The sequence below is a fragment of the Neolamprologus brichardi genome, chromosome 23, assembly GCF_056152115.1.
Source record: "Neolamprologus brichardi isolate AB-2024 chromosome 23, ASM5615211v1, whole genome shotgun sequence".
Classification (NCBI taxonomy): Eukaryota; Metazoa; Chordata; class Actinopteri; order Cichliformes; family Cichlidae; genus Neolamprologus; species Neolamprologus brichardi.
In genome coordinates, this window is record NC_142125.1 from 18412976 (window position 1) to 18430202 (window position 17227).

The 17227-nt window shown below is 39.8% G+C and overlaps 2 protein-coding genes and 1 pseudogene across 2 annotated transcripts; all 3 read left to right on the forward strand.

The window, feature by feature from the left end:
- The first annotated feature begins 702 nt into the window (after positions 1–702).
- On the forward strand, positions 703–10696 carry f7l (coagulation factor VII, like). The gene is made up of 8 exons (XM_006800342.3): positions 703–1017; positions 5993–6156; positions 6343–6367; positions 6524–6637; positions 6710–6850; positions 7990–8081; positions 8619–8739; positions 9130–10696. Exons 1-8 carry the CDS (start codon positions 927–929, stop codon positions 9675–9677), a joined length of 1296 nt encoding a protein of 431 aa, XP_006800405.2. The 5' UTR covers positions 703–926; the 3' UTR covers positions 9678–10696.
- LOC148096081 (uncharacterized) lies at positions 3564–4481 on the forward strand (annotated as a pseudogene).
- A 430-nt stretch (positions 10697–11126) lies between the features above and the next one.
- Positions 11127–16998, forward strand: f7 (coagulation factor VII). Its single transcript, XM_006800341.3, has 8 exons — positions 11127–11253; positions 12489–12652; positions 13630–13654; positions 13811–13924; positions 14531–14677; positions 15430–15536; positions 15759–15879; positions 16138–16998. Exons 1-8 carry the CDS (start codon positions 11181–11183, stop codon positions 16728–16730), a joined length of 1344 nt encoding a protein of 447 aa, XP_006800404.1. The 5' UTR covers positions 11127–11180; the 3' UTR covers positions 16731–16998.
- Positions 16999–17227: the final 229 nt, after the last annotated feature.

Genomic DNA, 17227 nt, shown 5'->3' on the forward strand with positions numbered 1-17227 from the left:
GTCCCTTCCTAACAGGTGGATGCGGTTGAATTTTCTAATAACTGACCTGTTTAAATTGTATTGAGGCTCAGAGTTTGTATTAGTCCGAGATGTCAGGCTAATGGTGGTTAGCTGTCTGCTAAGCTTCATCTCAGCATTTCTGAACTGAGCCTCCGGCCTTTTTGTAAATGGCTGTACCTACTCTACCAGTGCACTCAAAGCACTTTATACAACTTGTATTGTTGGCACTGCATAAACAACTACTTTCATCTATCATAAGTCACCATAAGTGCTTTCTAACATTCATACTCCAATGGATGCATCAGGGAGAACTCTGGCTTAGTATCTTGACCAAGGATATTGGCAGACTGGAGCAGCCAGAGATCGAACCACCAACCTGCTGATGATCGACTCTACCCTCTGTGCTACAGCCACCCCATTTTAATAAAATGATCTAATCAATAATCTGGCTGCTGAGATTATACTAACAGATTATCTGAAAAGTCTGAGCTCCAGTTTTGGTGAGTTGGTTGCAAAAGGAATTTCAATCCTATAAAATCTGCAGGAAATCAGTTTGTGAATTCTGGTCTTGCTAAAGGTCTGAAAGGAGGATTAACCAGGGAGTGCTCATTGGTTAATGCCATGTCTTCATTTCAGAACGTCACCAACCAATCAGTGATAAATATCATGGTATCTTTAAAGTGTGCCCCAGACTTGGAGTTGGCAATACATTTAGAAGTCATGAGTTTATCACCTAGTCAGAATCCGTAAAGTCAGTAGTTTAAACCTCCTCTTTATTGTTATTTACCTGTTATTAAACTGTGAGGAAAACACATTCATCAGCCTGATAGGGAAAGCCTGCTGCTGTACTGTTGGGGGTTTAGCGGAGGCTGGTTTGTAGTTTGTTTGTTCTCAACCTTTGATCCTTTGATAAGTTTAGAACAAACATGGAGTCCATTAGCAGAGACATGAAGCGTCTCTTCGTCTTACTACTGCTCATCATCGCTTCTATCCCATCATATACTGGGATCCCTGAAGGTCAGTTTTATGTCTTCTCTATCTTGGAAATTTTCTTTGTCTTTTTCTGTACTTGTTTTCACCTGTTAGGGATGGCACACAGGCATCCACAGCTCTGAGAAGCTCTCCACAACATCGGGAGGCTAAAGTCATGCTAGCATGTTGGTTTGTAATGAAGTGGGAAGTGATAAACACTACAGGTAAATTTCAGGAAGATAAATCTGAACACTGAATAAACTTAGACTCAAGATTATTTTATTTCATTCAAATAGGAGAGGGGATATTATTCTTTCACAAAAAAGAAAAAAACAGTTATAAAAAACAGGAATGAAACTAATTTCTAGCTCAGAATAAATAACATAAAAGATGAACATTATTTATTTATATTTATTCAGCCATGTATTCATGTACATTTAGGTCTTAAGTCTTTTGTTGTAGCAGGTGAAACAGTGATATTGGTATTATTATTAGCCAAAGACCAACTGCCAAAATATTGTATAATATATATTTATATTACCTAAAAAATGGAAATGACTATGATTAAAAATAAAAAAAATAAATAAAATAAATAAAAGTACAACGCATAAAAGTAAAATGATGAAAGATGATGTTTTACAACTTTTTAAGAAGTGTTTAACTATGCAAACAAAGCATTATAAATATAGAAATATGAGGACATTTGTGACAGTTTACATATTTTTTAGTGGACAAAGTCGAATCAGTTACAAAACCAACAAGGGAAAAACGCATAAAAAGTCTCTAAATGTGTTTGTTAGGGCCCCTGGGTCGTTGACCCAGTGTTTTGTGTTTTTGGTTCTTTGATTTTGTTATTTCATTCTATTCTAGCTTTTCTTTATGGGTTTTAGGATTATTCTTAGTTTAGGTTCTCTGGGTGGGGTTTGGTTAGAGTTTTAGTGTTCTGGTTTTCTGTCTGTGTTCCATAGTTGCTGTCTCCCCACGTCTCTGTTCCCTTTGTTATAGTGCCTGCCTGTGAGTCTGTGTTATGTTTCCTGTTTTACTTTGTCCATGTCTGATGTTAATGTGTCTGGTTTTGCTTCCCTTTGTCTCGTTAGACCTGATTTGCCCCAGCTGTGTTTCCCTCCTGTTACCCATTCCCTGATTGCTCCCTCTGTGTATTTAAGCCCTGTGTTTCTTTGTGTCTGGGTCGTGATCTACTCTCATTTATGCTGTGTGGTCCGTCTGCCTGTTCATGTAAGTTTTTTTGGATTTTTGTTACATTTTGCCATCCAGCAATAAAAGCTAGTGATGGTGAGATGAAGCCTCATGATGAACTGCAGCTTTCCACCCAATTGGTCGACTCATGGTTCGAAGCATTGTGATGATTCATTTGCTCTACTGCGCCATCAAGTGGACAATTCAAGCGAAGGCTCTGTGATTATAATGATGTGTAAACCTCTAAACTGAATAAATAAATTGTTTTCTTGGTTATTTATCCTGAATATTGTCTCAGTATGTGTGATACAAAAGAGAAAGTGGAAACTATCAGGACAGAGTTTTGGTATGTTTGTGTAACTGTTAGCCTCAGACAGTCAGTCAAAAGTATAATTCAGATCATAGATCAGTACATTTGCATATTTTTATAACTATAAAAAGAAAGCTGACACTTTCGAGACTTTATCTAATGTGTAAGCATCACAGCAGATGCCTTAGATTAGAATCAGTGAGCTGTCGGCTTTCAGCCCCGATCATGTCCGTGCTATCTGGTGAGAAAGGCGACATCTCACTGATTCTGACGCGTCAGCGCTTTGTGTTTTTGCACGTCTGCACGTCTTTGTGCAGAATTGGTGTACCTGCTCTCATTTACTGTTTTAGCTGTTTGGTGGTGGTTGAAATGTAGTAATATTTATATTAAAAATCGATTCAGAATTTTAATGAATCGATATCACGTTATCCAAGCTAGAATCGATTTTAATCGATAATCAAAACCCGCTAGTACCTGTGTAATCATGCATATGTACATCTGGATAATGACACAAACTAGTATTTGGCGCTTCACTTTTTAATAAACTAAAAGACAGAAATCAGATTATAGGATCTGTAGTGTTGTTTATTTATATTATGGTGCTTATCATTTGTGATATTTATTACTGTGTGCATACTTTATTAGGAGAGATAAAATAAAATAAAAAATCTCTTCCTTCCTGGTTCCATCGATTAAGGAAATGCTCAAGTAACTATGTAACACGTACGTAATCCAATTCCATAACACAGTGTGATGGGAAATCAGCTGTGTTTTTCTGTCCATTTTATTTCGAATCTGGCGCGAACCGGTGAACCAGTCCCTGAATCAGTCACGTGGTACGGACTGCCCGCGAGGCCTCGAACGTCACTGCATACGTAATCAAAGCAAGCCTCGATACGCGCTTCACAGACACGCCCCCGAGATTACCCGACACACGATTCGACGCTTCGACACACAGGACACATCACTAATAAAAGCTGAGTTTTGAATTGCTTTCCGCCTCCGAGTGTCTGCACTTTGGGTCCTTCTACTTCCACTCCTACCTGCACACAGCTCTAACCTAACAGAAGATCACGACCAGAACATGGACCCCGCAGACTCTTCAGCTTTTGAATTCAACGCTGAGATGGAGCGGATGATTAAGCTCCTTGACCGCATTGCTCAGGCCAACGATTTGAGGACCATGGCAGTTGGGCTAAGCACTGTAGATGCCATCATTCGGAGAAACCCTCGGCTTACTCAGCTTTCTATGGACACTGTGCTGGGCAGCTCCATAGCTGCCTGGAGGGAGCAAGTCAGGGTTGGCGAGCTTGCTCTCTCCACCTCCACTTCTTTACCGCCACCCTAGGACAACACACACTCACCACCTGCCTCAACACTACCACAGACTTCCTCTCCTTCCACACACCAGCCGGGACCCCTTTCACCTGCCTGTTCACCTCACTTTTTCCTGGCAGCTATGTGGTCGGACGATGAAGAGGTCTCCATTTCTCCGCCAGTTTCAGTTCCCTCATCTAGAAGGAAACGACGCCACCGTCGCTCCTCTCCTCAATCATCTGTTCTGCCACCTGTTGTTCCCGCTGGGGGTTCTGGAGAACCGCTCCAGCCATCTTCCGTCTCCGCTGGAGGGTCCGAGGAACCGCTTCAGCCGCCGTCTGCCTCCGCTGGGGGGAGCGAGGGGCCCGGCCCGTCCAGCCGCCGTCTGCCTCCGCTGGGGGGAGCGAGGGGCCCGGCCCGTCCAGCCGCCGTCTGCCTCCGCTGGGGGGAGCGAGGGGCCCGGCCCGTCCAGCCGCCGTCTGCCTCCGCTGGGGGGAGCGAGGGGCCCGGCCCGTCCAGCCGCCGTCTGCCTCCGCTGGGGGGACCGCCACCCTCACCTGGTCCGGCCTCCGGGTCTTCGCCTCCGCCTGGTCCTGCCTTGCTCCGTCTAGCTTCGTCTGTGCCTGAGGTCCCCATGCCGTCTGGGCCTGCACGTCCTGTCCGGCCTGCACGTCCTGTCCGATGACTGGGCGTCATTGCTGTCATGGACGGCCCCCTGAAGTACGTCGCCGCCGGTGCCTCCTGACCTGCTCGGTCACCGCCGGTGCCTCCCGCCCGGCCGGCCCCCTGAACCTTTTCGGGACTGTTCCCTGGGCCTCTGCACCTTTCATGGGCCCTTTTGTTTGTTTTTTCTTTTGGACTGTTCCTGGGCCTCAGTGCTGTTTTGTTCTGTTTTGGACTTTGTTCCCTGTGTTTTGGTTTCTGGCTCCTTGTGTTTCGTTTGTTTCGTGCCCTCCATCCTGTTTCGCCCACCCTGGTTGGGTTGCTTTTTGTTTTTGGTGTTCTGGTTTGGGCTGTCTAGAAGCCAGCCCTTAAGGGGGGGGTACTGTTAGGGCCCCTGGGTCGTCGACCCAGTGTTTTTGGTTCTTTGATTTTGTTATTTCATTCTATTCTAGCTTTGCTTTATAGGTTTTAGGATTATTCTTAGTTTAGGTTCTCTGGGTGGGGTTTGGTTAGAGTTTTAGTGTTCTGGTTTTCTGTCTGTGTTCCATAGTTGCTGTCTCCCCTGTCTGCAGTATCCCCACGTCCAGTCAGTGTCTGTCTGCCCTGGTCCCACATCTGTTCCCTTTGTTATAGTGCCTGCCTGTGAGTCTGTTATGTTTCCTGTTTTACTTTGTCCATGTCTGATGTTAATGTGTCTGGTTTTGCTTCCCTTTGTCTCGTTAGACCTGATTTGCCCCAGCTGTGTTTCCCTCCTGTTACCCATTCCCTGATTGCTCCCTCTGTGTATTTAAGCCCTGTGTTTCTTTGTGTCTGGGTCGTGATCTACTCTCATTTATGCTGTGTGGTCCGTCTGCCTGTTCATGTAAGTTTATTTGGATTGTTACGTTTTGCCATCCAGCAATAAAAGCTGAGTTTTGAGTTACTTTCCGCCTCCGAGTGTCTGCACTTTGGGTCCTTCTACTTCCACTCCTGCCTGCACACGGCCCTAACCTAACAGTGTTGGCTTTTCCTGTTTGCCAATATTATATTAACAGCAATGTTCTTTGTGATAAAACTCATGCTGTAGATAAAATGTATTATCTTTTTAAAGCTGGTTTGCATTTAAATAGCAAAACAATATTAATTGGGTCCCAAGTCATGTGCTAACAGTCAAATTAACAACTGTATACCAATATTAACTGTAAGTATCTGTAAAACATCACATGTGTATTTTATTATTCTTAACTTAAAAATATAATTTAATGAAAAATAATTCAGCAAAAAAATTGAATATAAAATCTTTAATGTCTTTTATCTATAGATTTTTTTTTTTAAAGAATTGAGTGAAATGGTTAAGCAATGTTTCTTATCATTTTTTTTTTTTTTTTGTTTTTTTCACAAAAAATACAGGCTTACCCTGAATAACTATATCAGTAAACGTACAGGAAACTTATGTCTACTTGTGGTGCACCAGCTTTCTGAGATTTTGGTAACAAATGGCTCATACACAACTGGAGTTTGACATGTGTCGTTCTGTTTAATTTCTACACAAAGGCGTGGGTTTGGAAAAGTCTGAGGCCAGCGGTTTCCTCCATCGAACTCGTCGAGCAAACTTTTTCCTGGAGGAAATCAAGACAGGCAATCTGGAGCGTGAGTGCATCGAGGAGAAATGTTCCTATGAGGAGGCCAGGGAGATTTTCGCCCACCCACAACAGCTGGTCAGTTTCAGGATACCAACAAAAGCATTGAAAATGCCACAACACTTGGTACCAAATTTTGTTACTAAGTGAAGTCAAGATAGTGACATAAGAATGGATGGTGCTGGTGGTAGTTGAAAGACAGAATTTGATAGTTTATATTTGTTTTGTTAACTATTACTGAATTTGGGTCTTCTGTCTACTCAGGAGAACTTCTGGAGGACATACACAGGTACTCAGTCTGAGCTTTGACATTTCGAACATTGTAAACACATTGTGAATAAAGTAGTGCTAGAATTCTTTACGCACTTGTAACCAATGCATTGCTCAGTTTTCTAAACATTTGTTGAAATGCTTGATAAAAATCTTTGCTACTTCCTGTTTGCAGCTGTCGACAAATGTTTGTCCTCTCCCTGTAAGAATGGAGCGACGTGCACTCGAAACATCGACACCTATATCTGCAAATGTCCACTAGGTTTCCATGGATACAACTGCGAAAAAGGTTGGAAGTCCAAAAAGTCTGATGTTTTCAATTGGTGCAGAGGAAGTCAGTGTTATCATTGTTCCCTTGCAGTGCGTTCAACCACCCCCAGCTGTCGCTACAGAAATGGAGGATGTGAACATTTCTGTAGGGAGCTTCAGGATGGCTCTCGCATATGCTTTTGTGCTCCGGGATACAGACTTGAACTGGACAACAGTACCTGCATGCCTGAAGGTCTGAGCCAGTAACACACTTATGAAGTACAGTGCAAATGTACAAATTGTTGGAGTTAAATGTTGTCATTGTGCTACTTAAATTTGTAAGTCTTAGTTCAAACTATGGAATCAAAGACATTCCTTTGTGTCTGACCACCTCTCCAGCCACTCTGGTGGTGGGGGAGGCTGAAGTGCTTCTATGGTTGTGAGCAGGAGGACACACACACACTCTTATCTTTTAGAACCATAGGGTGGTTTTACAATGGGAGGTGCTTGTGTGTACTTAACTGTTGTGTAACCTGTGTGTTGGGGAAATAAAAGGCTGCGAGGAAGACTGGTTGGTTGAAGCTGGTTAGGGAACAGGTGAGGAGCGTTCAGCTCCCAGAGCCGTTAACAAGAATAAGTCTCTAAACCAGCGGGGCCTGTGGAAGTGCAGACCCAACACAAATACTTTAAAAATACAGGCTTTACAAGTTCTAATTGGCTTGCTTTATACTCATGGATGAATTTAAACTCACCCTTGATTGAAGACAGTACAAAAAACCCCATTCTTAGATTTGTACAGGTTACCTGTGAGCAGGGACATCACAGCACCTTGATTTGATTGATTTGTTTCACGTGTTAAGTAACACCTTTACCTACAACATCTTGACCTAGTCTTGATGCAAGCTCAAACATCCAGGTAATGAAATCCCAAACAGTTGATTCTGTTCATCTGGACGTAACATTTTCAGTGGGAGAAACATTTCATCACTCACTCAAGTGACTTCTTCAATCTCACCTGACTGCAGGTTTCCCCAATCTTATAGACAGTACCTTTGCACAATGACTGAAACTACCACTGAATGAACAATGGGCTGTGAGGTCAGTTCCTTGACCATTAATATGCAAATTGCCATTACTGTTGATCAATAACCACTGATCACAGCCCATTGATGAAAGACCATTGATCAATGGCCATAAGGACCATTCACAGAGGGTTCGGGAATGGTATATTAACCTCTTAGCAGATATTTACACCTAAAAAAACTGCTTTTAAGTTTCTTAGATATCACAAGTGTGGACTGATTTTAATTCCTGTGTGTCTTTGAGCTAGCATCATTCAGGGTGTCAGAAGCAAAAGGCTGACTTTTGGTTTCTCTTAACTGTCTGGTCCAGATGCTGTGGTCTGCGGAAGGCCTCAGGTACATTTCCCCGGCCTCAGGGTTGTTAATGGGATGATGTGTCCCAAAGGACAATGTCCGTGGCAGGTAAGTCTTTGAATAGAGCCCCATCTCCAGTAAAATGAGCTGAGATACACAATCTTCCACTAGAATACATAAAGAGACACAAACAGTATTGTGCAAAAGTTTTGTAGAAACAACACTGTCATAAAAGTGGTCACAAAATAACAGTTTGATTGGCATGAAATAGTATTTTTCCACTAGCAAATAGCTATTAGCCAAAAGATTTGACATACTTCAGTATGCTGTGCAGCGCATCAAACAAATTTGAGGAAAATCTGCAAATAATGGCCAAAAGGGGAAGTGGAAGGCAAAAAAAAAAACCAACCCCCAAAAAAATATCTACAGCTGATGAAGGGTATCATATCCCTAAAACTTAAGAAATAGGAAAATTTAAAAAAAAGAGCTGACACAGGAGATGATCACTGAAGCTTCATCAGAAATGGTCTCGGTGGAAGGGTGTCTGTTAGAGGTATATGCCAAATTACACAAGAACTGGACTGAAAATCAGTGTAAACAGAGAGATGAATCCAGATTTGTATGTATTTTATCTCTTTTTTTCAGGCTCTTCTGGCTGAAAATAACATATTCTTCTGCGGTGCCATCGTCTTGTCAGATCGATGGATTTTAACTGCAGCTCACTGTGTTTATCGAAAACCTAGCACCGTGCTCCACATTGTTGTTGGTAAGACAATTAGAAAAATGGTAACTTCAAATTGTGGCTTCTAGTCTGGCCTCTCTTACTTCCTTCAATCACATAATATTCACCAGGTCAATGTTGACTCGTTTTAGGGTTACAGAAAGCATTTTATTTAATGTCCATACCTCTTTATAGGCTTTTTTTGTCTGTTTGAAGCATTGTATGCAATGTAAAATATTTGATTTAATTTGAAAAGTGTTATTTTCTAGTTTCTGAAAATGTATCTAACAGTATATGGGTTTTGCTAACATAGTGGATATTGTGAGTCAACTGTATGTTAGGTCAACTTAATTGTCGTTCAAGTTTTTTTCAATTTGCTCACTTTTCTTCTGGCTCCAAATTCAATGTAGCATTAAAAGTAATGTCGCTTTCAAGGTGAGCATGACATAACGGACGGGGAAAAAACAGAACAGCGGCGGCGGGTGCTCAAAGTTGTGTGCCATGAAGACTACAACGTGACTAGCTCCGACAGCGACCTGGCTTTGCTGAAGCTTCACCGCCCAGTAAAACTGGGCCACTACGTCGTGCCCATCTGCCTTCCTGCCCGCAATAGCACCTTCACCCGGACGCTGGCAAGCATCCGCCACTCGACTGTGTCTGGTTGGGGTCGTCTGGCAGAGTTTGGCTCTACCTCAAGATACCTGCAGCGTCTGCAGCTGCCGAGGGTCCCGGTGCAGGAGTGCCGCCTCCACACCGGGCTCAACATCACCAAGAACATGATTTGTGCCGGCTTCAAACGTGGTGGCCAGGATGCTTGCAAGGGTGACAGCGGGGGCCCACTGGTGACACGGTACAAGAAAACCTGGTTCCTTACAGGTGTGGTGAGCTGGGGGAAAGGGTGCGGCCAAGAAAACATGTACGGTGTCTACACAAAGGTCACAAACTTCCTGGACTGGATTGAGAATATCATGGCAACTGGCTAAAATTGGTTTTAGTCACTGTGTCAAAGCAGTTCAAGAGTTTAAGAGAGTAAGAATCCAGTGTTAGAAACATTAGATCAGTAATCATTGTGAAGGAGACACAAATGTATAAAAATAATATTCATTTTCTGATGCTGTGCTCAAATAGCTTTAACTTCCACACCTTCATGTACCTAAAAAATGCCAGAGATGTAGTTTCAGAAGCTTTTTGAACAAAAAAAGAATTTTTGACTGTCAGCTGGAGGAACTTCAACACAATAAAGTTGGTCCTGAGCAAAATCCAAAATCAACAAACTAAAAAATTATTTGTTTTTCAAGTAAATGAATGGCCTGTATTTGTAGATATAAATTAATCTGCTAGAAACTTTGAAGTTTTCTATAGTGATGGTAAATGTAAACCATCAACCAACAATCAGTTTAATCTAAAAGATGCAAAGACATCAGTTCACTCGGCATGTTGAAATGTCGTTTTTTGACAATAAAGATGAAGTTCAGTGTTTTTCGTTTCTTTTCATGCCCCTCACTCACTTTTTTTCCAGCCATTTTGTTGTAGACGTGCTTCTGTTCTTAGGACCAGTGGGCCTCATTTAGTAACAGTGGGTCCTTCATGCACACAAATCAGTGCTTTATCAATATTTTCTCACGTGAATTTGTTTGTTCTTTATAAACAAATTTGAAATTGCCTCAGACCGTGTGTACAAACAAATGAACCACTGTTCCAGAAGTAGTGTAGTATGTTCAGGTGAAACTTTGTGAATCCAAACATGTGCTGCCATGTGAGGCTTAATAGTAATAATTAATAATCAAGTGCATTTGATTATGAGCACCTAATTTCTACTTACTTTCGTAATTCCTATACGAGAAGTAATAGTGTACTTAATTTTTCACGCACTGCTTCTACATTTTGTCTTAATACTTGTTGGATATACAATGACACTGTAATTTGTTTTGTTGTATTTATCTAATTCTAAAACCTGCAAAGGTCTACTTTTCACTACGTTCTGATAAATAAAAGCTTAGAACTGAAACAGTGATTACTTTCTGTTTACCATGGCTGTGGAATATTGGCTGCAACTATCTGTTTATTGTTGAGTTTTTTTTTTAACAAATTAAGCCAAGTCAGTCAAGTCCTTCTTTTGACTGAATGATTTTAGTCTAATAACCTTCTAAACACAAGACAAAACAATGTATAAATATAATACATACATACACAGCCTAGGCATGTTTAAAGACAGCAGGACATTTCTGGTTGTTTCAGCTTTGACTGCTTGGTGTTTGAAATCTACGTCTATATCAGAAATACACAAAAGAAACTCTGCGTTTGTGTAATTTCTCCAATTCATCAATGAAACGGTGATAATCCGGAATCTGGAGGCAGAAACTTTCAGTGATTTTGGGTCAGAGTTTCATCATTCGGGTTTCTCCACTGATCATGTGACCACCAGCAGGAGGAGGGACGGACTTTGGACCCGAAGCCCCACAAAGACACAGCACAGCAACTTTCTGATGAAATCAACTATGTGGCTGAAAATCTTCATCATCTTCGTCTTCAGCTTCCACAGCTGCCAGCTGGCTTCAGGTGAGCTAACACGTTTACACGTATCGATCACTGATTGATTGATTAGTTAGCTCAGGGATTAAGCAGTGACATGGAGGTGAAACCACTTAATCATAGGTCTGTTTTTGTCATGAGAGGGACGAGAATGACCATCATTTTGAGCTAATATTAACATGTTAACAGTGACATCTGATGCATAGTGGAGTATGAAACAGCAGAGTCAAATAAAAACACTGATTGTAAGGTGGAGCTTCTAAGGCAGTGTAAGGTGGACAGTATACGCTTAAAAACAAGTGTGTTTAGCAACGCAAGGTTTCATCTGCCCCCCCCCCCCCAAAAAAAAAGTCGGGGGGGGGGGGGGGGAGTTTAAGTCACCCTTACAATCAACCAATCAATACATAAATAAGTGAGTAAGTAAGTAAATAAAATTATATTTAAAAAACAAACAGAAAGAAAATGGAAATCACAAAAAACCAAAAATATCATGGAAGAATTGCAAATATTTATCGTTATGAGACTGGATGTGGGTAAAAATAAACAACCACAGTGATTATTTAATCAGTTTTTAACAAATTATTATTTGACAACTAAGATAATAATCAGTGAAGCGTCATCATTTGCTGCCTCTTATTTCTTACATGTAGCACTTTACTTTATTACAGTAAAGTTTGAGATTTTTACTCTATGGTTTGTTTTAGTAATTTCTAATGTGTTAGGTTTTATAAATGATGTAATGTTTAATGTCTAACATTTATTTGTCATATCAGTATATTTGTGTTTATGTTATTCATCTATGTTCAGTTTTCTATAGATTTGTTTTTTGTTTTTCAAATATTTATTTATGAAAACCATCAATTTTGCAAAGAGCCACAAATGCAAATTAGACTTTATGGTTACGTCATATTTACTTTGTTTATTAACGTGCTCATGGTAATTAAAATGCATTGTCCCGTATAAATAAACATATCAGAGATATGGAAACTAAGCAGTTTATTGTAAAATAATTATACATAACATACGTGATTAGTGACTTTACAAAGGCTTCAGATGAATTTTGATCAGAATCAAATTTAAAAACAATCCATGCAATAGACATGTAGAGATTTCAGTCTTGTAGGACATTTAGAGAGGTAACTCTTGTTGTGATTTGGCGCTATATAAATAAAACTGAATTGAATTGGATGACCAACTCTGATTGAGACAGAACTAACTAACTAAGTTCTGATGAACTCTCCCCTTCTTCAAATGTTGGGCAGTCTTTCTGGATAAAGATCGAGCCAATGGCGTTCTAGTTCGGACTCGGAGGTATAACTCAGGCTGGTTTGAGGAGCTGCAGATGGGAGACCTGAGGAGGGAGTGTATAGAGGAGAAGTGCACCTATGAGGAGGCCAGGGAGGTGTTTGAGCACACCGAGCTCACGGTAAAATCAAATTAAATTTTCACTTCACTGAACATGTTTTCTATAAAAGAGTTTTACATGACAGGAGAAGACAGCAGGTGGAAAAAAACTGGATTGGGACTTGTCATGATTTCAATTATTGATATTTAAATTAAATACTGTTAAATACTGAAGCCATGTTATTCCAGTAAATTACTGACTATTTTTAAGACATTTATTCATGTAAACATGCAAATTGATAACAATTCATAATTAGCAACACAAACAGAGGCAAATACTTGGCCACATGAACTCATGAGGTGAAAATGTGCTTTATACTAACGCTAATGCTTAGAAATTGAGGACAAGCTTATTGTAGTCATTTGTATGAATAGAGAGGGCATTATTCAATTTCTCACTTACATAAACAAAACTTAATGTTTTTATTAATGTTGGCTTTCAGTTATAACTTGAGGGAAGAAGCCATCCCATTGGCTGTTAGGGGCAGTTATTTATAGTTTGTGAAATGTTCTAGAAAAACTATGTTCATGTCAAAGCTTTGCAGTTGATCTGAACCGCAGTTTCGTTTTTTAGTGAATAGCTGTAGGCCTCAACCAATCAGATAACCAAGAACATTTTAAGTCAGGGGCCAAAGGAATCTTATAAAACACTAAATAATCACAAACAGGCTAAAAGACATTCAAAACAACCACACAGACATTCGGGCTTACCACAAACCAACAGAAGCTGTCCAAGAAGAGACAAACATAACACAGAGACTAAAGCACTGCGCAAAGATGAAACACAGATACAAGCAGATGCAGATCAAATCTAAGCAAATGACACACAACAAAACTATAGAGAACTTAATGTGAAGCTAAACATCTGCAGGATTCACAGCTGAAGTGTTTTTCTTGTAGATTTGCTGCCTTTTACATATCTTTGTTGGAGACCCGATGTTTCTGTCTGATAACTGGTTTATTTTTTTTTTCACATTGCTGTAATTGTTGTCTCCTCAGAATGAGTTCTGGAAAACATACAACGGTAAGCAATTTCCCATGTTAAAAGTAGCTGGAATAAAATGTTTTTAGCACAGCACCACATACATCTTGAAGACCAATTTTACGTCCACCTTCAGAAACTCCAGCATGTAATATGATACAGTCATGTCAAATCATTGTGTTCTGTGTTGTCTTATAGTACCAAACCCCTGTATTTCCAATCCCTGTCAGAATGGAGGCATTTGCTCCACTCATGCTTCATCCTACATCTGCTTTTGTCTGCCAGACTTCCATGGAGTCAACTGTGAGCTGGGTGAGCAAAGAATATGAACTTTTTTACATCACTTGGCTGCTGTAATGTCAAGTATTTTCTATTTAAATTAGCTTAGCTAGCAGTTTGCCTTCATGAAAATTAAACTATAAACGTCACTCAGTTAATAACAGCAAAACATCATTTTTATGTTTTCAGACAGAAAAAGAAACACTCATGTATAAAGGCACAAAATCTCAGCAAAATAAAATTACATTCACAATTCATGATGGTGAAAAACTGTGATTATTTAAATCATTTAAGTGATATATAAAAATAATATTTTTGCAATATTATTTCTAATTATAATTATAAATAATACTTATAATTTATAATATTTTACTTAATCGTATGCTGAATAAAATTCAAGTATATGACTTACAAAATTGTTATCAAACAATAGTCAAAGTTTTTGGCTTATTTTTAAGCTATATGTAATTTTTAACATGTACTTTATCAAAATTAATTATTCCTCCCACCAGTTTATGAAAAACTACTTGAAAAGTAATTAAAATAACCGTTATTTGCTTTTTATATAATTTAATTTCTTTTTACTTTTTTGTGATTAAATGAACAAATTACATAATTTAATTATGAACATTTCTTTAGAGGTGAAGGCTGAGATCGATACCTGCTGGGTGGAGAACGGAGAATGTGAGCACTTCTGTGAAGAAGACGAGTTCCAAAAAAAACAGAACTGCTCGTGTGCAGACGGCTACTTCCTCCATGTTGATGGACGGAGTTGCATAGCAAAAGGTTGGACAGTGATTTGTAAAGAACAAAATGTGAAAAATGTTTTGTAGATTCTCAACACAATTGTTTTCATATTTGCAATAACAAAGTTTATGACAGTTTTCTTTAAAAACCCATATTTGCTATGAAAGACAAAAACATAGGTTAGAATATGTAAAAACATTTAGATGTTGGTAATGGTAATTATTCTGTGTTAGTTTATCCATCACACCAATATTTTACATAACTGTGTGTGTATATGATTCTTTAAATGTTAATTTTTTAAATTAAGGTAAATAATCATTTGATTCTAGTAAACAATCAGAGGGTTGAAGAATTAAAGAATTTCTGTCACTTTTTCCTACTTTTCAACATTTTTCAGTGCTGCAGAAAATATGTGTGTGTGTGTGTGTGTGTTTTATTATTTGTTATTTGTTCAGTTATTATTTCAGTTTGATGAACATCATAGCGTTGAAGTTTATATATTTACAGGAAAATCCTGTCCGTTCACACAGGCCTCACTAATCAACCTTTGGACTCCCTGCTGCACTGAACAGTTATGAAATTCCTGTTTTACTTTAAACCAGCCCTCTATACCCCCAACCTCCCCACCACCACCACATGTGTGTGTCATCAGTGTATAAACAATTGCTTAGAACACTTAAGTAGTTCTAGTGCACCAGTAAAACCTTTAACTAGTAAAAGTTAAACTGGAGCTGCAGTTTGATATTATTTGTAAAATGAAATTAATAATGAATAATTTGTTATTGTTTCAGAGCCGATAGCATGTGGCATGGTCCCCATACTGCGGGGTGAAGAAAAGGAGGAGCATCTCCGAATCGTAGGAGGAACTGTATGTCCTAAAGGTGAATGCCCCTGGCAGGTAGGCCCAAGATAAAGGAAGAGTTCATCGGTTTAAATATGTCTGATTTTTTATTAACTAAGCGTCAAGGGTAGCAGAGAGTCTCCTAACATAAAAGGGTATCTAATCTCTTAGATTCTGTTGAAACCAGATTTTGGTTCTGAACAACAAATATTAATTTCGTTTTCTGTATTTTATCCTTTTTGAAGGCTCAGACAAAATGTGCTCTTGTGTTGTGTGAAGGTATTGCTGATGTATAAAGGAAAAGGTTTCTGTGGAGGAGCGATTTATAAACCTACATGGATCATCACAGCTTCTCATTGCATGGAAGACATCGAGGTACAGTTCCTGAAAGTCATTGCAGGTATGAATCTCATAGTTAAATATGCCATCTGTTCAAGCAAGCCTGACTTATGAAGCAGAACAGGAGAGTGACAGGTGTCTAAACCTCTTAAAATGATGACAACCCTAAAAAAAATAGAAGGCTACCTTTCTATATATCTTTTCATTAGACAATGAAAATACACAAGCATACTTCAAATCACTGTTAATTAATCTCAATTTAACTTTGAATTGTGCTCAAAGGATTATATCTGAGCTGCCTTGTATTTCTTTCTGTCAGGTGAGCATGACATTATGGTAAATGAAAGCACCGAGCAGCTCATCCAGGTGGCTGAGATTATCATGCATGAAAACTACGTATCAAGCACTGCAGACAATGATATCGCTCTCCTCCGCCTGGCATCTCCCATCATCTATACCCAGTATGCTGTCCCAGTCTGCCTACCTACATGGAATCTATCCACCCGTGTGCTCTGGATGATCCGGCTGCACACAGTGAGTGGCTGGGGGAGGCGGAGCGAAAATGGGCCTACCGCACAGATCCTTCGACGCCTGAAGGTGCCGCGAATCCGCACGCAGGACTGTGTCGATGAGAGTGGCGTAGTGCTCACTCAGAACATGTTTTGCGCCGGATATATTGAGGGTCGTCAGGACTCATGTAAAGGTGACAGCGGTGGACCCCTGGTGACCCAGTATAAGACGACAACTTTCCTGCTGGGGATCGTCAGCTGGGGGAAGGGCTGCGCCCGACCGGGGAACTATGGCATCTACACCCGAGTGTCCAACTACCTTGAGTGGATCCACAACCGGACGGCAACACCAGATCAACCGAGGAACGGCAGCAAGACTTTGATGAACAACCTTACCACCTGAAAGACCCGATTAACTTAGCTTAGCATAGCTCATATAACCAAATACTGCGTTTTCACTTTTCTGATTGACTGCTAAGAGTCTCATTAAAAACTTTGCAGAAAGTATTTCACTTACAAATTTTGGTGGGTTGATTTCAATTGATCAGTTCTGCATATTTAAGAAAATTCATCAAAAACACGAAACATTCTTTTACAAATGTGATGTTTTACTGCTTTTCTCTGAACATATAATAGAACAATGTATTGGATTTTTTTTTAATTAAAATGAGCCTTGTGAATGTATTTTTCATTGCATTTTGTAGACAGAATGACAATTAACACTTAGAATTGCCATGTTGAGCTATTTACGATTTTAACCCTCCCCTTTCCCATCCTGCAGACACCTGCTAGGGTAACCATTGTTTGTCTTTTTTCTGATAAATAATTTCAATCATATTTCCGGCCTGCTTCCAGAACAAAATGATTGGGTGTGTGTCAGAGGTTAGTGAAGGTAATCTC